Genomic DNA, 25993 nt, shown 5'->3' with positions numbered 1-25993 from the left:
AGTTGTGGATGACAGCTGCTACTTGAATAATACCCTTATTTGAGTAATTAATTTATTTTTTAGATGCAATCTCACGAGCAAGAATGCTGTTTGTATTATAGTTATAAACAAAAATAAACGTTGAACCAATTATTTTTCATTTTTTCAAGACACACTTTCCAGAACATAACAGTTACGTTCATGAATGGAAATTGTGTTTTCAACAAATGAAAAATAAAGGTTCAACGTTTACGTTTTATTTTTATCTATAGTATTTTTGCTCGTCAGATTGTATCTAAAAAAATAAATTAATTACACAAATAAGGGTATTATTTAAGTAGCAGCTGTCAATCAAAAACTGAAATTTTATATATGTACCTGCTAATCTATCTGATTTCATCGTACTTCTAAAGCACAACGTTTTGGCTGTATCCCATAGGAGCGTATTTTTCACTTTTAGGACCACAATTAAATTATGGAATGAAGTAAATATATAAGCTAGTTATGATTTCATACAATGAGAATCCTGCCCAGAACATGTGAAAAATAACTTTAAAATATTATTGTTCCATCGGCGTTAAGGAATTCTAAAAAAAAAATAATAAATAGCATTGATTTTCTACCAGGAATGCTTAAAACTACCACTCACTTATCTGGTCATATCTCAAAACCTATTTGTCCAAATCATTTGCCCTTGGAAACACATCAAGCAGAAGAGTATTTCAAAGTGTGGTGAAAATTTGTGCAGAAAATATTAAGAAATAAAAAAATCCCGCCCATGGTGAAAATAGGCCATTTTTGACAATTTGAATACTTGCTGGTAATCAGCCTGTTGACTATAACAAAATGTGAGTAAACCATTAAACATTTAAATTAAAAAAACGATCAAATATCACGAATAGCTTATTTGGTTGTAGAGTAATCTCTTCTGAAAGATGAAATTTTTAAAAATCTTAAAAATCCAGGGTTGTAGCCGAGAGGGATCTAGGCACTTCAGAGCAAAATCAAAACAGGGGTTTGTTTCGAATGCCAAATTAAGCGTTTTGGCCAAGTTTGGCTCAAATTGGTAACATCGACCACAGGTGGTGTACCCACTTGAGCTGGAATGACCCATGTTCGATATAATTTTTTTAATATTTTTCGCATAGTGAAAGCGCACCAAAAATTGCTTATCTCGTAGGATATCATATGTGCAAAATAAAGCCTCAAAGCTGACTTTACCTAGGCCTCATATTCAGTGAGCTAACTTTTCCCTTTTCTCTATCGATTCGGTTTTGCACAAAGTCTGTTGTCAGTAATTTGGCTTTTTTCAACAACCATGGAGGCACCTTATTTGAAGCGGATCCTAAAATGGCGCACTCAATAATGTTCGACTCTTTCCAATCTTTATTTTTGAAATGTTACTTCTGTTCTGTTATTAGTTCAAGTGCTCTAGGAAAGACGGTGTACCAAAAATCGTTTTTAAAATATCTTGTCAAAATCGAGATGCCATCAAAAATAGTGACAGTGCGTCATTATTAGGAACGTGTCAAATATGGTGCTGACACGGTATCCAACTTTTTACGCATCTCTGTAGTCTTATTTCAAAAAACCAAAAACATCGGTAGAAGACAAACAATTTTCTTTCTCTATGAATGATCAATACCTCTGCAAATAAATACACATTGAAAAATCTTCACATTGTAAAATGAATAACATAAATAAGCATGAATCTCTTTGTAAAAAATGCAATAAATCAATATCCCCATCTGTACTCCAATCGATTCAAATGAAATGTCCAGCATCGTAGGAATCGCCCCCCCCCACCCCTCCCCCGGATGTCCACACACACACACATATGCAGTGTCAAATCATGCTGCCAAACATCCGCCTTCCGCGGGTCAGCACCAAACTGACCACCATCACCGACAGCAGAAAGAACACCACACTCAGAAAGTAGAAGAACCACCGGCACCGATTGCGGAACTGTTTCTCCTTCTTCATCTTGACCCGTAGCTGCTCGGCCCGGGGCAAATCCAGCGTGAAATCCGACTCCGGACGGGTTGAGGGCTGTAAGGAAGAAGAGAGTGGAAAATTGTGGAATTAGATGGGCGAAATTCTATCGTTGTCAGAAAATGTCTGGAAATCTTACGTTACGACCAATCAAACGATGGCTCTTTCTAATTTGGTGGTCACTATAGCCATCGGTTAATTGTGATAGCTGTTTGACGACCACAGTAGTGTTACAAAAAAAAAACATTACCTTCAAACGATTTTTATTTCATCGGTGCCCAAAAGTCCCCACAATCTAATGATTGATAATGACAAACCTCATACTTGAAAACCGGTACCGAAGAAGATCCCCGCAAATCTAACGCAAAACCTTCACCAGTTCAATGTCAACCGTTTGGATTGTCGTCAAATCCTTCAAATCAAACGACAAGATTTTCGGCGCGTTAAACACCTTGAAAAGCCGTAAGGACACCCCCGGCTCGGCAACCAATAATAAAAAAAAATCCAATCAAAAGCGATTGATTGATCGCGTCCACGCTGACACTGAGACCACCGACTCACAGCCGATCATTGTTTGTCGCGTGTCGTCAATTTGATTGTTTGGCAATAATCAGAGGTTCGCAGCGGGTGCGTTCACTAAATTATTGATTGATTATGTAAATACATTCTCGTTTTTATTGTTCTCAGAAACCGGTAGCAGAACGTTGATTATACATGTTGGTTCACATTTAATACTTGATGATAGCGGAATCCAATCGAGATCACGGTTGTCAACATCAGATAACAATAAAAGGTGGATTGTTACCGGGTGAACGATAATGCCCCATTTTGTAGGTAGCTGCCATTTACAACGTGATTTTCCTTGGCAGATGACTAAAGGGTGATACGGTCAAAATTTGGTCAAGGGAAAACGCGTGTAAATCGGTGAAATCGTTTATTTAAAAAATCAAATTAAATTTCTTTTTCAAGTTCAATTAGTATAAAATTCAGGAAAAATATTCAGTTAGGCTTCCGCTTTTCCAAATCCGAATTGCCGGGCCTTACGCTTGACCCCTGCCATCAGATTTTGTACAGCCACCTTGTCCACCTTCTTCGCCGCAGAAAGCCAGTTTGCCTTGAACTGCTGCTCGCCCCTAGCAGTTTTTTGGTCTTCTTTAGGTTCCGCTTGACAATAGCCCAGTATTTCTCAATTGGGCGGAGCTCTGGCGTGTTGGGAGGGTTCTTGTCCTTGGGAACCACCTGCACGTTGTTGGCGGCGTACCACTCCATGGCCTTTTTACCGTAATGGCAAGATGCCAAATCCGGCCAAAACAGTACGGAACAACCGTGTTTCTTCAGGAAAGGCAGCAGACGTTTATTCAAACACTCTTTCACGTAAATTTCTTGGTTGACAGTCCCGGAAGCTATGAAAATGCTGCTTTTCAAGCCACAAGTACAGATGGCTTGCCAAACCAGATATTTCTTTGCGAACTTTGACAGTTTCATGTGCTTGAAAACATCTGCTACCTTTCCCCTTCCTTTTGCCGTATAAAACTCCTGTCCCGGAAGCTGCTTGTAGTCGGCTTTGACGTAGGTTTCGTCGTCCATTACCACGCAGTCAAACTTCGTCAGCATCGTCGTGTACAGCCTCCGGGATCGCGCTTTGGCCGTCGTATTTTGTTTATCATCGCGATTTGGAGTCACTACCTTCTTGTAAGTCGATAGTCCGGCTCGTTTTTTGGCTCGATGCACGGTTGTAGACGATACACCCAGCTTATTTGCGGCATCTCGGAGAGAGAGGTTAGGGTTTCGCTTGAAACTACTGGCAACTCTCTTTGTCGTCTCAGCGGCTTCCGGTTTTCGATTTCCCCCCGATCCAGACTTCCTGGCTGTCGACAAACGTTCCCCAAACACTTTAATTACATTTGTAACGGTTGATTTGGCAACTTTTAGCGATTTTGCCAACTTTGCGTGCGAGTAGCTCGGATTTTCGCGATGCGCGAGCAAAATTTTGATACGCTGCTCTTCTTGCTTGGACGGCATTTTGCCAACTGAAGAGTGAATTCCAAAATCAAAATAGGAGCAACATTCTACACACACACACACCTTCAAAATGAGGGGTGTTCAGGTTTTTTAAATGCAAAATTGAAAGAAATACGTCAAGTTGATATTGACCAAATTTTGACCGTATCACCCTTTACACTTGGTGTCGTGAAGAAGGCTCTAGTGGAACAATTATTGCAGAACGGCTGTGGAACCTATTATGTAACTCAATAGGCCTTTTCAATGCACCACTAATGTAGAGGGCGCCAGGCGAGTTCGAGAGGAAACGTCAACTAAACCGTTTGTTTACATCAGAATAAGGATTTTTCACATAAAAAATTAAAGCTTTTTTTTTATTGAAGATCTTGCCAATTTCCATCGGTAATTGTCGTATTTTACGATTCTCCACTGCTCTGAACTGATTTATGCCTCAGCTATTCACACACAAGAAATCCGGCAGATCATGACCACTAAGTTGAGGGCATTGAATTGATTTTTTTTAGTAAAATGAAATAATAAAATATGAAATGGCTACTGAAATATGTACAGGTTAAAATTGATAAAAATCTTAAATTTGAAATGGTAAAAAAACATGTTCAGTGAAAAATTGAAACATATGTAAAATTTTAAATCTAGCGCCCCTAAGAAACATGCTCATGAAAAATTTATCAAAATCGTTAAATTTGAAATAGCTCGCGCCTCTGACCAGGCATGGCAAATCATTTACATTCATTTCGTGCATTCATTTACAATCATTTGCTTTAACGTTTTTTATCAACAGAATTCCATAAAATTGTATATGAAATATTTGTAGGTTTTGTTATTAGCTACAACTTGTGTTAACAACTCAAATTTGTATCTTTTATGCATGATGAACCAAAGCGAACAGAACCCACCATTGTTTTTCAGTGAATGTAAATTACATTCACTGAAAAGTAATAACAAGTTCTGTCTACTTTAGTTCGTCATGCATAAGAGGCACAGATTTGAGTTACTAATAAAAGTTACAGCTAACATTAAGATCTACAAAAAAAATTGTATCATTTTACGGATTTCTGTTGATGGAAAAAGTTAGAGGCCAATGAATGTAAATGAATGCATGAAATGAATGCCTGCCCCTGACATACACGTTCAGGAAAAATTTAAAAGTATGTTAAATTTGAAATGACTGGCACCCCTGGTAAACATCGACAGGTAAAAATTGATCAAAATATGTACTGCAAAAATAAAAAAAATAAATGTTAAATTTGAAATGGCTTGCGCCTTTGATAAACATGTTAATGAAAAAATAATCAAAATGGTAAATTTTAAGTGGTCTAATATACATGATCGGGGAAAAATTATGAAAAGAATACATTAAATGAACTGTTAAAAAGTTCATTAGATTAAGATTAACCACTAACGGTGCAAAACCTTATTGGCATACAAAAGTTGGTGCGAATTAAATTCTTATAGGGGAAATGACGGCTTCGGCTTGACAGACTATTTTCGGCAACCCAAATTGAAACGCTAATTACACTGGATTTTCTTACGAAAACACTTCGCTGAATGCATTAAAACGATTCTTTAGGCTTTCAGCTTCAATTTGACTATATTTTTACCACTGAGAAAAAGCAATCTAGCAGGGTTTTCTTGAAATGAAACACACGCACTATAAAATGCTGCTGATTTCGAGTTGCCGATGAAAACACAGCAGTTTAACACGCAGCTCAAATAGAAAGGTTGCCGAATTAAAAGATGTTGCCCACAATAGTCGCTCTCACTAGAGAAGATTGGAGCTTTGTTGGAGTGTTTCAAAATGGTTTTTGACAATTCTTTCGACTGGAATTGTTAGAGCAGCTGGCAGCAAAAGATTGTAAACACACCAATACTGTATATGTATGCGTTAATCAGAGAAAAAGGCTATAGAAAGATGGTCGCGCATTGTACCTCCAATAGCGTCACATGTACGGTCGACTTGTTTCGCGCTCCGTTGTTTTGGAAGTTTTCTCGGTATTCGCTTGATATAAATTATCAGTTTTTTCTCACTAAGTGACTCCTGGCATAGTTCCCGGTAAATTGATCGAAAAGTGAGTTTTTTTTTGTAGTAGAAAGTGTCATTTTCGGAACGATTAATCCGTGCTATTGGTAATTCGCAAACCGATTTGGGCATCATCGTTGTGTAGTCACGCATACGCGCTCACGCATACCCGCTTACGTATCATCATCATCGAGTGTGAGCACCCGTTTCTACATCTACATCGTTCAGCAATCATCGTGCGCCTGTGTGCGCTGAGTACCGAGCCTCGATCAAGTGCACCACAACGAAGGTCATCCACGCAGCGCGTCTCTTCCAGCCATCTGTGTAAACGCCTACACATATAACGCTCGGTGGTAGTAGTATAGGATTATCAGATAAGTTTTTGTTTTTTTCTTGTTTCTTTTCCTCCCCCATTAGTTAAATTTTCATTTTGTATTTCTGTGTTTGTAGTGTTTTCTGTGTATTGTGTCTGTGCGTTCAGTGGGAGAGCGTTTTGCGCTCCCACTAGTTGAACAAAATGGATGTTTTGTCAGAAGACGACATGGATGACCATTCATCTCAGAATAATGATGATGTCATCCCTGGTTCGTCGTCTCAGTCTGTCAATGGGCAGGCTGAGAAAAGCTCCAGATTGCGGGCCTACCCGAATGACTCGACTGGCCCATGGGTTGTCTATTTTCAGCCCAAAAACAAACCCTTGAATGTTGTTCAGATATCTGATGATCTGACAAAGCGATTCTCTGCCGTGACCGAAATAACGAAGGTTAGGCACAACAAACTTCGTGTGACCGTCGCTAACCTGAAACAGGCCAATGAAATTGCTGTTTCCCAGTTTTTCACACTGGAATATAGGGTGTACATTCCAGCCTCTGATGTGGAGATCGAAGGCGTGGTCACTGAGGCGAGCCTGAACCCCGAGATACTGGAGAAGCAAGCGGTTGGCCGATTCAAGAACCCCTTGCTTCCTCCGGTAAAGATACTGGCCGTTCATAGAATGAAGTCAGTATCGCTCAGCGAGGGTAAAAAGAGTTTTACCCCCACAGACTCGTTTCGGGTGACCTTTTCTGGATCTGCCCTTCCTCAATACATCGAGCTGGGAAAACTTCGTCTTCCTGTGCGGTTGTTTGTACCTCGGGTCATGAACTGCCAGAATTGTAAGCGGTTGGGACATACGGCCTCCCACTGCGGCAACAAGGCACGCTGCTCCACATGCGGGGAGAAGCATGAGGATGGCGCCTGCGCAGCTACTGCACCAAAATGCGTGTACTGCAATGGAACTCCTCCTCATGCTCTCTCGTCGTGCCCGGCGTACAAACAGCTCGGGGACAAAATGAAACGCTCCCTTAAGGAACGTTCCAGGCGGTCTTTTGCAGAAATGCTTAAGACAGCCAAGCCATCGACCAACGAAACAAATCCCTTCGCTCTTTTGTCAGATGACGAGTCTGGCTCTGACTTGGCTGAGGAGGGAGTTTCTTTCAGTTTTCCGGAAGGTTCTGCCCGGAAACGAAAACGCATCCGTTCGCGGAAAGTTGCAGATCAAGAACCCCAAATCAGCTTGCCCAAATCAAGGAGTGGTGGAAAAAAGGAGACTTCTACTCCTCCTGGATTCCGCAGAACTGATTATACCCAGGATTTTCCACCTCTTCCGGGGACATCCAAAACCCCTGATGCCCCAATTTTAAGAACAGAAACCCCTTCTTCATCTGGGCTGTTCTCATTTGATGACATTGTGGACGGTATTCTCAAATACCTCAACATTTCTGATCCTCTGAAAAGCATTGTCCTCACATTGCTTCCGACTGTGAAATCCTTCTTGAAGCAATTGACTTCAAAATGGCCCCTTCTTGCAGCTATCATCTCCTTCGATGGATAATTTTCCAAACGAGGTCGGGGATTTGATCACTGTTCTACAGTGGAAGTCCATAACAATAATTGCGATGCATTTGCCCTCTGTGAAACATGGCTCTCTTCAGAAATTGATCTCCCTTTTTATGATTTTAACATTATTCGATTGGATCGTGAGGATTCACGTGGAGGAGGGGTACTTTTGGGGATCAAAAAGTGCCATTCCTTCTATAGAGTGAATCTTCCCGAATTCCCCGGTATTGAAGTTGTCGCATGTCAGGCTACCATTAAAGGTAAGAGCCTTTGTATTGCTTCTGTATATATTGCTCCTAGAGTCTCTGTTAATCGCAAACAACTTTTCGACATATGTGCGGTACTTCCCGCTCCATGGTTGATCATGGGAGATTTTAACTCCCACGGTACAGGCTGGGGGGAGCTGTACGATGATAACCGTTCTACTTTGATTTATGATCTCTGCGACAACTTCAACATGACAATACTTAACAATGGAGAAGTAACACGTTTGGCTGGTCCATCCTCGAATGGTAGCAGATTAGACCTCACCTTTTGCTCCAATTCACTATCGTTGGATTGCACTTGGCATGTAATCCAGGATCCACACGGTAGTGATCATCTGCCGATCAAAATTTCGATTGCCATTGGGTTCAACTCGTCAGAATCCGTTAACGTCGCGTATGATCTAACCCGTAACATTGATTGGACTAAGTTCCAATCCGCGATAGACGATACAGTATCGTCAGTGGAAGAGCTTCCGCCGTTGGAGGAATATAATTTCCTCTCTAATCTCATCATCGACAGCGCACTTCAAGCTCAAACACGACCGGTGCCGCGATCGTCTATTCGTAAGAAAACACCATCGCTCTGGTGGGATCAACAATGCACGGAGGTTTACCGTAAAAAGTCCGACGCGTTTAAACTTTTTCGGAAACGCGGAACACGTGAGCATTTCGACGCATACACATCTCTTGAACGCGAACTCAAGAGCCTCATCAAGGCCAAAAAACGGGGTTACTGGCGGCAGTTTGTAGACGGATTATCGCGCGAAACGTCTATGAATACGCTTTGGAGTACGGCGCGAAGAATGCGTAACCGGTCTACTAACAACGAAAGCGAGGAATGCTCGGATCAATGGATTCTTAAATTCGCGCGAAAAGTGTGTCCGGATTCCGTGCCGTCGCAGTTGATTCCTCGCGAAACCGCGAATTCGGTAGACGAAATCAGTCAGCATTTTTCAATGGTCGAACTTTCACTCGCTCTCCTTTCGTGTGGCAATTCTGCCCCGGGATCTGATAGAATCAAGTTCAACTTGCTGAAAAACCTCCCAGACGTCGCTAAGAGGCGCATGTTGAACTTGTACAATCAGTTCTTGGAGCTCAATATTGTTCCCGACGATTGGAGACGAGTGAGGGTGATAGCCATTAAAAAGCCTGATAAACCCGCGTCGGATCACAATTCGTATCGGCCCATCGCGATGCTGTCGTGTATTCGGAAATTGATGGAGAAAATGATCCTTTTTCGCCTCGACAAATGGGTTGAGACGAACCACCTTCTTTCAGATACTCAATTTGGTTTCCGTAGGGGTAAGGGAACGAACGACTGTCTCGCGTTGCTTTCCTCGGAAATTCAGTTAGCTTTTGCTAAGAAAGAGCAAATGGCTTCTGTGTTCTTGGATATCAAGGGGGCTTTTGATTCAGTATCCGTTGAAGTTCTTTCAGAGAAACTCCACGCTTGTGGATTGTCTCCATTAATGAATATTTTTTTGTACAATTTGCTGTCAGAAAAACATATGAGCTTTTCTCATGGAAACTCTACAGCTTTTCGATTTAGCTACATGGGTTTCCCCCAAGGCTCATGTTTAAGCCCCCTTTTGTACAATTTCTACGTTAGAGAAATTGATGTCTGTCTTAGTGACAATTGCACGTTGAGACAACTTGCAGATGACGGCGTAGTGTCTATCACAGGGCCAAAAGAGGTTGACCTGCAAGGACCCTTACAGGATACCTTGGACAATTTGTCTACTTGGGCTATTCAGCTAGGTATCGAATTCTCCACGGAGAAAACTGAGTTGGTCGTTTTTTCTAGGAAGCATAGCCCAGCACAACCGAAGCTTCAACTTTTGGGTAAACCGATCACTAATTCCATGTCTTTTAAATATCTCGGGGTCTGGTTCGATTCCAAATGCACCTGGAGATCCCACATTGAGTATCTGAGACGAAAATGCCAACTAAGGATCAATTTCCTTCGATCAATTACCGGAACGTGGTGGGGAGCTCATCCGCAAGATCTTCTAACGTTGTACCGGACAACGATTTTATCGGTTTTAGAGTACGGTAGTTTTTGCTTCCAGTCGGCAGCTAAAACGCATATCATCAAACTGGAACGGATCCAGTATCGTTGTCATCGTATCGCGTTAGGATGCATGCACTCGACTCATACTATGAGTCTCGAAGTGCTGGCGGGCATGTTGCCACTATCCGTCCGTTTTTCAGAGTTATCTTTGAGGCTCCTCACCCGTTGCGAAGTAATGAACCCACTGGTGATCAAAAATTTTGAGAAGCTTCTGGAGCTAAATCCTCAAACATGTTTTATGACTTTATACTACCTATATTTAACACAGGATGTCAGCCCTTCAAGAAATATTCCCAATCGTGTAATCTTCTCCGATTTCGGCAATTCAGTGAATTTTGATTTATCTATGACACAGAAAATCCGCGGAATTCCAGAGCATCATCGTCCTATGATTGCTCCGTCATTATACTCTGCAAAGTTTGGCCATGTTGATTCTGCAAGAACGTTTTTCACAGATGGATCTCTCATAGAGGAGTCCGCTGGTTTTGGTGTATTTAATGAATTTCATAGCGCCTCTCGAAAACTTGAAGCTCCTTGTTCTGTATATGTGGCTGAACTGGCAGCAATTCACTACACTTTGGAAACTATTGCTTCACTTCTTCCAGCCCACTACTTTATTTTTACGGATAGTCTCAGTTCTGTCGAGGCTATCCGTTCCATTAGGCCGGTAAAGCACTTCTCGTATTTTCTCTTGAAAATACGAGAACTGCTTAGTACTTTATCCGTGCGCTCTTTCATCATCACCTTCGCGTGGGTCCCTTCGCATTGCTCAATTTTGGGCAATGAGAAGGCGGATTCACTTGCGAAGGTGGGCGCTATGGAAGGCGACATTTATGATCGACAGATTGCCTATAGTGAATTTTTCTCTATTTATCGTCAGCAGTCGCTCGTTAGCTGGCAACATCAATGGAGTGAAGGGAGCTTGGGACGATGGCTACATTCAATTATCCCTAAGGTGTCGAAGTTTGCATGGTTCAAAGGGTTGGACTTGAGTCGAGACTTCATACGCGTGATGTCTCGTCTCATGTCCAATCACTATTGTCTAAACGCTCACTTGTTCCGTGTGGGGTTGGGAGACAGCAATCTCTGTGAATGTGGACAAGGTTACCAGGACGCTGATCACATCCTTTGGTCTTGTGCGGAGTATCGTGGAGTCAGATCACATTTTTATGATTCCCTTCGGGCTCGAGGTAGACAACCTAATGTTCCAGTTCGGGATATTTTGGCTAGACGCGATCTGGAGTTTATGAAACTCATATATGTTTACTTTAAGGATATTAACCTTAGATTGTAAGTTTGATTAACCTTGTGTTTAGTTTGTATTTTGTACGTGTGGGTTTTTTTTTCAATGTTTGTTTTCAAGATGAATAGAAATAATTTCATGCTTTAGGATTAATTAAATAGTTGTATCGTAAACCACATTTCAAACCTCCTTCTTCCCTTTTCCCATCCAAAAAATTGTAAATCTCCATTAACCTCGAGACAACCGCGAGTACTCGGTCCAGTTCCTTTAACTTTAAATTTAAGACAGTAATAACGTATAACGCAAAGGATAACTCGGCTCTGTAAAGTTTATTCGATTGAGCCTGTACAAATAAAGTAATTATATAAAAAAAAAAAGATGGTCGCTGCTTAAGTTGCCGAGAATACGTATATTCCCCTACTAGACATTTTCAGAAACTCATAAATTGACTGCATATAACAGAGATCGCGGGTTGCCAACACGTATGTGATAGGGATATATAGTTGTCTTCCTTGGGCCTCAAGGGTATTCAATGGTCACTCTCTGGCGGCCTCATTATCCGCACATTGCCAAACTGAGTGATCGATGTCATCGTAACGCTTTTTCGAGCCTCCCTCGGTCGCATTGGAGCACTCGTTCCGGCTTCAGTCCGTTGCCGGGCCCTCATTCTGTTTTCTGGGGTGTAATAGTGGATCCAGGTTTCATCAACAGTTACCAATCGACGCCAAAAGTCCGCTCGATTCCGCATCAGCAAGTCCAAACACTCTTTCGAAGTGCTCTCGCGTTCGTGTTTTTGGTCAGGAGTGAGCTTGCGCGGCACCCAGCGGCAGGGCAACTTTTTCATATGCAAAATCTCGCCCAAAATATGGCGTGTGCGCTCAGTACTAATCTTTGCGGTATCTGCTAGCTCGCGCACCTTCACTTTCCGATCAGCCAACACCATTTCATGTATTTTTTTTGTTTGACATTGTCCTCTGTAACCGCATTGGAGGGCCTGCCGCTGCGGACTTGATCGGTAGTGGAGTTGCGGCCACCACGAAACTCTCCAAACCAATATTTGATGGTGTAATCTGACGGAGCATTAGCCCCATAATATTCAGCTGTCAGAACAAAACTAAAGACAGTATCGCACTGAAATTTGGCATGTCTGCCTAAATATGAACGGACTACAAGGCACCATAACCTTTTTTGCAGTAGCAGCGCATTCTGGCGGTCAAGGAGGTTACTTTTCACCCAACCTAGTAGATATGCCGATATGCATATTTGCGTTGAAATACCTATACCAGAGATGATTTTAGCATAAAGGTAAAACCATCGAAATTTAGTACACCCCTACACACATTCCTTGGGTCCGTACAATATGAGAAAAATTTGTGACGGCCTACTAGATGCTTAATTTTGTAATGACATTTTCTTAAATATTCTAAAATCACGGTTTTGAATAATGATTAAAAGGGTGTCCCACATCAAATTGCATCACGGAAAAAAACGCTGTAGAAAATTACCAATTGGGTATTTTCTCTTGAAAATTTGGGCAGAAGTAGTTTACACTGTATTTTTATCACTGTCAGTTTTTCGAAAGTTGGAAAAAATGGCGACACCTGGAAAGCAACGTCGTGAATTGATTTTGCGCATGCGCCTGGAAAATCCTCAACTCTCTCATCGGGACATCGGAAAACAACTCAGAATCGTGCAGTCAACGGTGAGTCGTGTGATTAAACGTTACTACGAAAATCTGAGCATCGAACGGAAGGAGAAATGCGGTCAGAATGGATTTTCTATTAGTGATCAAGATCACAAGCGTGTCGTGAAATAATTACAGCGGAATCCCAATGCTTCGGGATGTCAGGGATGTGACCAAAATGTTGAATCTGTCCAAGTCTTTCGTTCAGAGAGCCAAGGACCGGGAGAAACTGCATACGTACGAAGTGCAGAAGGCTCCAAATCGTGACGAACGGCAAAATACGATGGGAAAGTCACGGGCCCGGAAACTGTACACCCAGATGCTGACGAAGCCTCATTGTCTCATCATGGATGATGAGACTTACGTCAAGACGGACTTCCGGCAGCTTCTGGGGCTACTGTTCTTCACCGTCCAGCACAATTTCCGGAGGAAGTAAGGAAGCAGAAACTTTCAAAGTTTGCCAAGAAATACATGATTTGACAAGCGCTCTGCTCATGTGGCAAACGGAGTGCGCCGTTCGTGACTACCGGGACTGTAAACGGGAAGATCTACTTCAAATAGTGTCTACAGAAGCGTATGTTTCCTCTGTTAAAGCAACACGAGGGCCCTACGATCTTCTGGCTGGATCTAGCTTCGTACCACTATTCAAATGTTGTCCTGGAGTGGTACGAAGCCAACGGGGTCACATTCGTACGCAAGGACAATAACCCTCCCAACGCACCGGAGCTAAGACCCATCAAAAAATACTGGGCTATTATGAAGCAGGCACTACGGAAGCATCCCAAGGAGGTCAAATCTGAGAAAGACATGAAGAAAAAGTGGGTTTCCGTACAGAAGAAGTTGCAGCCAAATGTTGTACAGAACTTAATGAGTGTAGTTAAGCGTAAGGTGCGAGCGTACGGTTATGGTATTGAAGTTGAATGAAATAAATATGCCAAAAGCATACTAATGGGTTATATTTTATTGCCTGAAAGCTTGAAAAGGATCGGTCAACTAGCTAATTTTCTACAGCGTTTTTTCCGCGATGCAATTTGATGTGGGACACCCTTTAGTCATCAAAAAGAGATTTAAAATAAGACTTTTAAGCAATTGGAATAACAACTTTGCTCAAAAAAGTATACGCCTATTGTTTATCGTTTTGAAGTTATTTCATTTTCTGCAAATTTATGTTAAAATCTAAACATAATTGAAATTTTATACAAAAACGGTAAATAAATATGAATTATTTGGAAAAGTAAATCATGTAATGATTCAAAATAGAGTTTATCTGAGAGTTTTTCAGATCTTTAACACTAAATTATCAGTATGTAGATCGAACTCGATCATGGGTACAACTCAACCAAAGTACATTGGGGTGATTTATTGACTTGTTATTTCTTCTAATAATTCATATCTATTGACAGTGTTCGTATGACATTGCAAACATACAAAGATTTTAATGGAAATGACCTAAAATATCATAATTCTTGCACTAGGAAATCATGGATAACTTTTAGACGTTCAAAAATAAGCATATATTTCTTTCAACAAAGTTGTTAGTCAGCTTATTTTCTCCAATAAATCACTTATATGTTTTATTTTTAAACCCTTTTTTGATGATAAAACGTTATGCACCTTAAAAATCGGAATTTGAATAATCAAGGAATGTGTAAAAAATATAAAAGAGTTGGGTTGCATTAAGTAATGATCCATTATAAATATTTATTCAGTTATAATTGTGAACAATCCGCTTTTTTAAAAAATTTCATCGGGGCTACCTCTCAATCGCGTTTTTTGTATCACCCTTCGCTATCGTTTGGAGGGTGAGCCTCCAGGTTATCAGATAATGTGTTATTTTGGGCCACCCTAATGACCATATCAAGTTTATACAAGCGATTCATTCACACGTCGGGAATAACGATCATGCTATTTTATAATCAATCGGGACTTGTCTGGAACACACCAAGCATCGATCGCCCTTTTGTAGATGCATTGCAGTCTCACATCTCTGTTGCTTGCGCCTCGTTACCCGATGGCTTCAATCTGCATGGTCTGTCTCAAGTTAACTATATTACTAATCAGAACAGATTGTTGGACAGTTGCCCTAAGTCTTCTGAAACGAACAGTTTTGTGTCTTGCTTCCAGCGGGGGGGTTGGTTATTTTTTTTTTTAGGATTGCCAAATTTATGGATTAGTCGTATCATTTAATTGTATTTTCATGATTCACGGTGTGGGTGTAATTCCCCATTTCGTGGAAGATATTTTTTGGTTTGTGTTTGCTTTAATCCCAAGTTCAACATGTCGATGCAGCATTGATGATGGCATTTGCTTTGAAGATCGTTATTTCCGGTAATAGATAAATGGTCCATTTGCTTTGTTGGGAAATCCCTTTGTGTGCGCTTGAAGCTTCGTGGGTGATAGGACCAACAATGGTTGTTAATACAATCCTTTGAGTAGGATAAACGCTGCTATACTGGAGTACAGTAATTATTCAATATTGCAGATGTTACAACATGCCTTGTTGATCGGTTACTCAATATCTTATTACTCGAAGGAATATGACAATTTAAAGATATCCTTCAAATCTCACTGCATTTTCATCTATATGTATTAATTTATTTATTTATAGGGAAAATGTCGACTTGAGTAGAACCATAAAAATGTCCTCAAACTAGCGCAGAACCTCTTCTTTTGAACCAACAGCTTACATAAGATACAAACAGTTTCTTACACTAAGTTACATACATAAACGTCTCATACAATACCAAATTAAGCTGCAACTAATCTAATATACAATGACAGATGGGCCTCCCTTAGCTCAGTCGGTAAAGGCGCAACAAAGCTAGACCTATGCTGGAGGTGGCTGGGTTCGATTCCCGCTTCGGTCTAGGAATTTTTCGGGTTGAAAAATTTCTCGACTTCCCTGGGCATGAAGTATGATTGTACTTGCCTTGCCACACAATAATTATACTAATGCAAAAATGGTGAAGGCATCGAAAGCTCTCAATTAATAATTGTGGAAGTGCAGTGTTCTATAAGCTGAGAGCACGCAATAAGCTAAAATGCGATAAGCATTAAGCTTGAAATGCGAAGAAGAAGAAGACAATGACAGATGTCCATGATTGTAAAAAAAAATACATTATAACTGTAGTATTTTCACAGACAAACAGACGTTAATCTTTGAATAAGTTTTTCTTGAAAACATTGTACCTAAAAAAAATAGGACCTCAGTAACGACATATCTCGAGCTTTTCTCGGAAAACAAACTAGCTCGCTAAGTCGCAAACAATGTTACATGCAAGGTAAACAAAATATATACACGCTATTTTGAGGCTACTCAGTCAAAAAATGAGTGGAATCTACCCAGATTCTGGGTAAATGGTTCTGATATCAATTTTCCTTGAGTTAAAAATGGGGCATTTTTAATTTGTGAATGGGTGATTTTTGCGGAGCGAGTTTAAAATTAGTTTTTAGAAGTGACGCAGTGAAAATGGAGCAGCTACGCAATGTCTTGGATGGCGAAAGATATCAGCAGCAAGTTGGTGAGGAACACAACTCTTAATAGTTCGTTGGTATTAATAAATGCAGAATTATCATTTTCATAATGTTTTTTTAATATTCTTCCTGGACGAAAAAATTTACATGCAAAGCATCTTGAGACGTTTCGTTTGCGTTTCTATCGTCATCATAATGTCATCATCTGAGTAACCATTACCCAGTTTCCTCTATAGGCACGTTTACTCAAATTTGAATAAAAGCATGCTTACGAGACTGATGCAAATTTTGAATTTGTGCCAAGTCAGTTTCTTATCGAATGAGTTCAAATTTTGGGAGTCTAGTCAGAACCCGATTTTGAACCGTATGAGCACTGTGGAGCGAAAATGTCAAAATCTGCATCAGTCTAATGCTTACCTATTTTTGGGTAACTTCCCTTTTGGCTTGACTGAGTTATTTTCGCCTCAAAAATGAGAACACGCTACTTACCTCACCAACCAGCTGCTGAAAAGTTTAGAGAACTTCCGAGGGGTCAAGAAGAGGGGCAGAGAATTTCCGATGAGAAGATCAGAGTACTTCCGGCGAGAAGTTCAAATATATTCCAAGGAGAAGTTCCGAGGAAAGGCTCTGAGAACATCCGACGAAAAATTCAGAGAACCCGATGAGAAATTTAGACATCTTTCAATGAGAAACTCAAAGAATCTCCGACGAGAAATCCAGAGAACGAGATGTTGACTCAGAAGAGCAGCATAATCAGAAGCATAATTCTTCCCGAATAGGTGTAACCGTTTGAAAAATTACTGGAGGTTTTAATAAAACACAGTGGTTTAAGCGCCACTCTCTATTAAGAGAGACCACTGGTCGAGTTTGTAATTTTGCCTGACAGATAGAGACTTTCCCTCGGGTGACCTCTCGAACGGTCACAGCAAACTCAATGGAAACGCCAAGGTTTCAAAGAATTTCAGGTACGACTATATAACGACGTATTAATCTGACTCATTCAAACACCGAACGAAGCGGAAATCAAACGGATGGAATGCCTACTCAACTTGAGCGAAAATGGAAAGAAACGGAAACGAGTGTGAGTGTGATTTATTCCATTTAGTAGTATAAAACGTACAAAACTGATCTTAAAATTTCACCATTTTCTTGTATTTAAGCTTCATTCGTTCGTGTTAGACTATTGAGTGTGGGTGTACGGGAAAAAGTGATGGGCATGATACGAAAACTGCAAAATACCTGCGCAGGTTTTTATCGACGAACTGCTGACGGACTAGGGTTCGATGTCTTGACGATGGCGGCAGACGACAACCTTCCAGACGAATTAGTGATGTCTGTGGCAATGGAGACGAACCGTGATGGCGCAATTTGGTGCGCAGCGATGGAGGTGACTCGTGTGCGTTATGGCCGTAGTTAAAGGTGCGAAGGGAGTGGCGGCTGGACGGAGGGTCTCCGATTTGGGTACGAGAACTAAGCGTCGACGGAAGTCGTGCTGTCCCGGGAGATTCGCTTGGCAGAGAAGAGGGGCCAACGTACCGTCGGACGGTTTCGCGAACTTTGCTTCCGCTATGATCGCCCGAGATGAAATGTAACCCTCCTTCGCTTTAGATGAAATCCGGACCGCGGCACGCGATTGGCGACGCACTCGCACAGTCCGAGCTCTCTGACGAAAATGATCCACGGGGGTTCTGTCTTAAAAGGACCTTACCGACGGATAGTTGACGACCGACGGGGTTTATTTTGCTTTGAAGATTGCGAACTTCACTCCACTCCGTTTAACTATCTCTGGAAAGGCGGGCCTACTCAGTACACACGAGTCAAAGGTCTCCAACGGACGAGAAGGGCGATGCCACAAAAATTATGTCAGTTTTGACATAAAATTGAGTCATAATAAACGCGAAATTCAGCTCAACCTAACGTACTTTCGAACTTTTCAGTCTCGGAGCATTTAATTTTACATGACATGTTTTTTTACGTCTCATCCTTTATGTCAAAGATGGACTCCGTCACGTGTAAGATTAGGTATTTCTAAGTGTGTAGGAAAACTTTAACGTTTTTAAACTCAACTATCTCAAACTTAGAAACGTAAGAACACTCGCGCACGTCTGTTATCTAATCGATTCGATGCGTAAGCGAAATGAACGAGTCTGATTAATTCTGTGAGAAAGAAATATTTTTATGACCTTTCCCTTTTAAAATAGGGGAAATGTTGGCTTCGGCAATACCTTAACCTATTATCGTCAGAGGGGTAAACAATGTCCTAGAGCACTCAAATTTTGCCAATCGATGCTCTAAAACACAATAAATCCACATGACAAAATTGAGCTCTCAAGGACGTTGTTTAACCTCTGACGATAATAGGTTAAGGTATTGCCAAAGACAACATTTCCCTTAGGTCATCTTTAAAATTCCACTTAAAAAATTGCGTCAAACCATTTGCATGGCGACCCATTTCATGGCGCCTCCAGAAAGTATGTAAATTTACAGCGCCTCACTGTATGCTCGAGCTTTTATAGCAAAGTCGTAACCTCGACACAGGGATAATTTGATCTTATATACAAGGTTGAAATATTTCATTTCTAGGGGAAAAAAAACTAATGTAAAAGTTAAACTAATTCTTTATTAAATTTAATTTAAATTAAACGAAAACTATTAACAAAAAATCACCCAACGTTACATAGGCAACAAGTTTCTTGGCAAACATGGAACATGAAATAGAGGAAATAGGATGTTGCTAACTTTCTGATAGCTGCAGTCAGAACAAGAGAGGGTCGAGTATAAGAGAGGAGCGGATTCAAAACAAACATCCTTGGCAACCTATGCCTACACACTTAGAAATACTATATCTTATCCCGTTATGCCATGTAAAATTAAATGCTCCGAGACTGAAAAGCTGGTATTTTCCAATATCTTGGCAGCTAGATTGCAACAGACGGTGGGACCAAGAGCGGCATACTTTGGAGAAATTACGAAATTTATGGAGATCCAACCAGATAACTCAACGCCCCAAAATCCGAATTTTGGATTCAAACGTTAGATCTGTGTTTTTTAACGCCAGCGAGACGTGATATATATAAGCGGATAACACTCAAAATTTGCAGGTCTTCATCAACCAATGCCTGCGGTATATATGTCATGCCTAGTGGCCTCACAACTGGATCTGAACGTCATCAGAAGCCGAAATCAACAGAAATTCTAGAACGCAAGTGGACGTGGACCGGCCACACACTACGAAGGAGTGGAAATGAAATCTGCAAGCAAGCGCTGGAGTGGAACCAGGCAGGACAACGTAGCAAAGGCAGACCCATCGCAGAGCCTCAACAAAGAAATAAAGGATGACAACAGGTCAAGGCAAAATCGAGCAGCCTCCCAGGATGGAAATCTTTCACTTTGGCTCTAGGCACCACTAGGGGTGTGCAGTGGCCTGATGCAAAATTTGAAACTTCCGCTCCACAGTTTACACATGATTCCAAAATGGGTAGTGGTTAGCCACCCAGAATTTGAACTCATTTAATTAGAAACTTACTTAGCACAAACCACTTGAAGGAGACCAAGTTCATATCTATCTCAAAATACATCATTTAACTATGCTTTTAAAAATGATAGCTCTGCTTGTAGGAAATTTTCTCAGCTACAACTTTGTTCAAGACCACTTTTCGATCAAATGTAAGGAACAAACATTATTAATGATGATGCTCATCAAACTTTTCAGTAGGCAACATTGGTATTTCTGGTGCATAGAATAGAGCACAAGAATCATGGCTACTAGTGGAAATGGCTCTAATGTTGGCCTATGTATCTAAGATTGGGCCCATCACTAAAAATCTGCTATTTTTCATTTTTATCTAGATGAACGCGTCATTGGGACGGTACTAATGGATATTTTTGGTAGCTATTGAAAATTTAGTCGATTTCTGAATTTATGTATGGGCCCAAATTAGGGGCATTTAGGCCGACATTACATCCATTTCCCTTATGTCATACTTCAGAATACAGTGTTGTCCACAAAACAGCTTTTTGATCATGACATAAGATTATCAATTTCTTAAACAATTTATAACTATTTAACACGTTTGGCTGAAAAACAATCTGGTGCAATGTTTTAGCTGAGAAAATTGCCCATAAGAATAGCTAGATTGATTTTCTCATAGTAATTTCCATATATACTTCAAATGGTTTGTGAAAAGCTAATTTCTTACCAAATGAGTTTAAATTTTGGGAGACTAATCAGGACCCGGATCAATTGGTTTTGGATAAATCATCAGATTACCAAGTACCAGATTAATAAAACCATACTGTACTGTGTGCTTCACGTGACTGTCTAGACGCACAATCAATTAATACGAAGTGGGTGGCACTCAACGAAAAGTCGCTGGCTTCGGTGTAGGTATAGTCGTCTCCACCCGTCATCAACTATCAACTGCAAGGATCAGGACAATTTTTAATTTTCACCCTCAGTAGACTTCTCTTACGTTTCAAACCAACAAGGCACACATGTACCTCACAACATGAACTGACAGACATCGAGCGGATTGCAATCAATGCAGGTGGCGTTGTTCCGTCAGGAGGTGCCAATCAAAAGGTGTGAGTTAATTGATTTATAAGCATTGTGCCTGGTTCAATTCGCAGCACGAACGGAAACTTCAATCGTTCGTGATTGGAATAATTAGCCGGGCAACAGGTGTGGGCGGGGTGCGATAATGCAGTTGATTTCATTTCGGAGTATCTGATCATGCAAACAAACATGGTTAAGGTCAATTTTCTGATTTGGCCACCACCCAGCTAGGAGCGAAACATATATTGCAATTTTGGAATGCAGTTTTCCTCATCTTTTCACTGTAATTGGTGTAGGCTGGCAACCAGTTCATCTCACCGCTACAACCAGTATTGCGTGTGCAGATTTTTTTGTTGGCAGTACAGTGGAAGATCCGAGCCAAGGCGGGGAGTTACGAATGGAATAAAACTTGACCGTTACAAAATCTGAAACGATAAACTTGGCTGTCAACGGGTGTGTAGACGCAACTACTTAAGGGGCAGTAAACTCTTCGTGAAAATCGGCCGGTTTGGCTAGTAGGGTTGAATTCTGGGCTATGCGGTGCACATTAGGCAGTTGACTGGAGGGTTGCGTCGAAGCGGCGCACAGCGTGATAAACTGCGCCAAAGGAATCTTGCGACTTGGTATTTAATTCGTACGCTCGGCAATGGCGAAATCACATTTATTAAGGGATTTATATGGCACTCGATTGAAAGGTTGCAAATTCCAACGCGGATTGTGCAATTGAGAAGCGCTGTCACGGTCTTTGGTGATTCAATTCGACTCGGAAGGTCACCGCCGTCGTTTTGATTAACCGAACCGATTTTGGGTAAAATGGTAAACATGGGAATGATCATTGGATTCACCCAAGAAGAAGCCTCCGGAGCAGATGTGAATAAGAAATCGTTAATCACCTATCAAACAATGCGTATAGTGGAGGAGGGTTTTATTACCAATCTGTTCGATTTCACATAATTGAAACCCATCTTCGAGGTGTAGGTACCAACAGAATCAACGGTTGGTTTCTGTTTTAAGCCACTACCTTGGTCGGAAGCGGGAAAATCATTGACCTTGCTGCTGCAATCGTAATTTGCTATCATTAGCTCATTCGCTCTTGAACAGATGCTGAGAGAAAAGTGCAAAGAGAGCGTTAATTGCTCCCCTCGAATGAAAGGTAACGCTGATTGTGGATAACTGTAACAAATTGATTTATTTTCCGATGTTTTAACATACATTTCGAATTAATGAAGATGGTACAAGGGGAAAGCTTCAAACGAAAGTTGCCTTGGATATGTTGAGGTTGGTAGGAACTTGGAACGAATAAACACATCTACTGGACTTAAAAACAACTAAGAGACTTGTTATCACGTCGGTTTTATTCGTGACCAAAAGTGTTGAGCGGGCCTGATGAGCACTTCGGCAGGTGTTAAAGCGGTAAGCTTTCAAAGCCAAAGCACAAATTTTGCATTGAGATATTTTGTGATAAGCAACATGATAAGGAATCTATAACTGTTTTAGAGACGCTCATCTTCACTTCACTTCTATTTTTTACAATTGCTTGAAACCGCGTAGGTCCCAGTAGAATGTACTTAATATTTTTTTAAATTAATTTCACAGAACAACATGGTGATAAGAAATGCGCACAGCAAAATGTAGCCAGTGTAATTTGTCTTCATCTTTTCTATTTGTCGATATATACTTGAAATCAATATCCATAACGAATGTTCATTGTGTGTGTATAACGTCTGAAAAATAAGTTTTGTTGACATCTGAACATCATTTTTAGAATGGAATCGAAGGAGCAACATGTGCTTGAAAAAAAAACTGCACAAAAGTATTAAAAATTTGTCTATGTCACATTATGACATAGTGAAATCTGACATCAATCAGCTTCCTGGTATTAAGTTTCATATCGCATTCCAACTAGGAAAGGTCGGAGATCATTTAAAGACCAAAAAGTTGTCGAACTTAAAAATACATTATGTGGCAGACCATGTGTAGATTGCAGAGCGTAATCTTCATAACCACAGGCTCGATAAATCAACAAGTTTTCGTCAAATAACGGCTTTTTCCGACTACATTACTACATACTGGACTTTTAAATATATTGATTTAAGAATTGGTATGTTTTTCAAGAGCTTAACACATCGAAGAAATCTTTAAAGGTTTTTAAAGAGAATTCCAAAATAATTGAAAAAAAAACCCTAAGAGGGATGGAATCGCATCATGCAAAAAACAATATGCTAGAATTTCTAACAGAACTTTTATTGCATTAAAAGGAGAATTTCAGAATAAAAGTGAATTCTTACGATAATTTCTAAGGCGTTTTTTTTTTTGCAAGGCTCAACACAATCCTCAGCTTCCTTTCCTTTTTCTTTAACCTATAATTTGGCAGTAGTAGCAGTAGCAAATTAGTATACGCAGTGTTGGCAAAATCAGCAGTCAATTGATATTTTTTCCCTCGATATTGGAACAAAATATCATGCTTGAGAATGATTTTAAAGGGCGTCCACGATGAAATTGCCACACTATGAAATTGCTCTAACTTTTTAACCGTTGGGTAGAATTTAATGAAAATTTGGGTGGATTTAGTTCATAGTGCATTATTTACATCCTGCAAGTTTTAAAGTCCTGTGATCAAAACTCGCGGAAATGGAGTCGAAAGAACAGCTCGTGCGTGATAAAATCTTGCGCATTCATCACGAGAACAAGGATCTCTCGCATCGTTCCATCGCTAAAACGTTGGGAATCGCGAATTCCACGGTGTCGCGAGTGATTAAGCGGTTCGAGGAACGGTTGACCACCGATCGGAAGCCCAGAAGTGAAGGAAAAAGTATTCCGTACAACACCAAAAATCACAACCGCGTAGTTGGGGCCTTCAACCGAAATCCGAACGCCTCCGTTAGGGATGTGGCTAAGAAGCTGCACCTAAGCCGAAGTTTTGTCCAGAAGGCCAAAACTAAGGCTGGGCTTCGAACGTTCAAGGAACAAAAGGCCCCTAATCGCGACGAGAAGCAGAACAAGTCCGCCAAAACCCGTGCCAGGAAGTTGTACCTCAACATACTGACGAAAGTTGAATGCTGCATCATGGACGACGAAACATATGTGAAGGCCGACTTCAAACAGATCCCCGGCATCCTGTTTTTCACGGCCAAGGATAAGTTCAGCGTTCCGGAGCATGTCCGCACTCAGAAGATGTCCAAATTTGCGAAGAAATTCCTGGTTTGGCAAGCCATCTGCACGTGCGGGAAGCGGAGTGCACCTTTCGTGACCCAGGACACGATGAACTGATAGGTGTACATAAAAGAGTGCCTCCAGAAGCGGCTGCTTCCTGTCCTGAAGACCCACAACGTCCCAACAATCTTCTGGCCGGATTTGGCTTCATGCCACTACTCCAAGGACGCGCTGAAGTGGTATGCGGACAATAAGGTCAATTTCGTGCCGAAAATGTTCAACCCTCCCAACACTCCGGAGCTCCGCCCCATCGAGAAGTACTGGGCAATTATGAAGCAGCACCTTCTTAAACGACCTAAGGTAGTGAAGACAGTCGAGGAACTGAAGAAAGTATGGGTTTACATGCAAAAAACGGTTGATTCACAGGTTGTGCAGAATCTTATGGCCAGGGTTAAGGCCAAGGTGCGGGCATTTGCGTATGGACTGTAAATAAAATACGAGTAAAATTGTAAAATGAAGTTTAATAGTTATTTCTCAATCCCTGAAAATTTGATGGCAATCGGATGAAAACTCGAATTTTGCGAATCAATTTTGTGTGTGGCAATTTCATCGTGGACACCCTTTATAAGCTTCATTCATATAGCGAGACTATTCACAACGTGCAAAAATCAAGCTGAAGAGTTGACTCGACACAAAAATGATTCCGTTGCACATCGTTTTCTTAGAAAGAGAAAGTATAGTTTGCTATCTCTTTTTACTCTTCACCAGGGGTTGAAACTGTTGACGTTTTTTACGACACTCGCTTCGTTGTCATGCGCGACAGTCTCTTTTTATTCGTACTCTCATGCTCTACCGTCGTCTCTCTCACACAACACAACCTGTAGAATAACATTCGAGCAAAAAGAAAATTATCAAATAACTATCATACGACATGAGTGATTTCGTTCTAATTCCTCAGTTTGGTATAAATTAAACCATTTCTGATCAGAAATATTATTCCTAGGACATCATTGCTTGTTATTTTCAGAATTCACACAAGCACAACATCAGCAGCTCTTATTATGAGCAAAACTAAAATACATACATTCGTGACGGTCTTCGGCGACAGTGTCGTATGACAGAGCCTTTTCAAATGACATTTGAGTTTCGTACTGTACTATGATAGCTTGTTTTGCAAGTGTCGGAGGCAAAGGCAGTCGATTATCACAGAAAATGTGTCGACTACCGTGACCGCTTACAAGACTGCTCTTCACCGATGGCAGACACGAAGTGACTGCTGCCAGCCATTATGGATGTTTCGGATACATTCGGGTGTAGAGCAAAAATCATGAAACTCAATCTCACCACAGATTGTTGAGATTTGCAGCTGATGAGTTTTGTTAGCTTGATATTCCGAGCTGCGATATCACAGCTTGAAAAATCAACCGCAGTTGTTTGCTTGTTAATTTTTATCTACGAAAATCAAGCGTGATCTTGGGCGTTGGTGAGATTTGATTTTTTGATATTTTCCCAACACTGAGTATACGTATGAATTAGCACATTATTACTTGAATGATTTCAATACCATAGGCAGCTGACTATCCGGTTGTTAAATAAAATTCCAAAATAGGAAAACATCTCAGCAAATCCACCAAAAAATATTGAGCAAATCTGAGT

The 25993-nt window shown here is 40.8% G+C and overlaps 1 protein-coding gene across 4 annotated transcripts in view; it reads right to left on the bottom strand.

Moving 5' to 3' along the window:
- Window positions 1-1518: 1518 nt before the first annotated feature.
- LOC135706785 (uncharacterized) overlaps window positions 1519-25993 on the bottom strand; it is a 286588-nt gene continuing 262113 nt past the window's right edge. For all 4 annotated transcript variants that reach the window (XM_065228442.1, XM_065228443.1, XM_065228444.1 and 1 more), the window contains one exon: window positions 1519-2028. In XM_065228442.1, the coding sequence (XP_065084514.1) occupies window positions 1825-2028 (204 nt within the window). In that variant the 3' untranslated portion in view covers window positions 1519-1824. The remainder of the gene's footprint in view (window positions 2029-25993) is intronic.

Source organism: Ochlerotatus camptorhynchus, unplaced genomic scaffold (assembly GCF_037179485.1).
Source record: "Ochlerotatus camptorhynchus isolate MF236.1 unplaced genomic scaffold, CSIRO-AGI_Acam_v1.1 ptg000291l, whole genome shotgun sequence".
In the NCBI taxonomy this organism is placed as follows: Eukaryota; Metazoa; Arthropoda; class Insecta; order Diptera; family Culicidae; genus Ochlerotatus; species Ochlerotatus camptorhynchus.
Note: the sequence above shows the minus strand (reverse complement) of the source record. Positions and strands in the feature narration are given on the sequence as shown.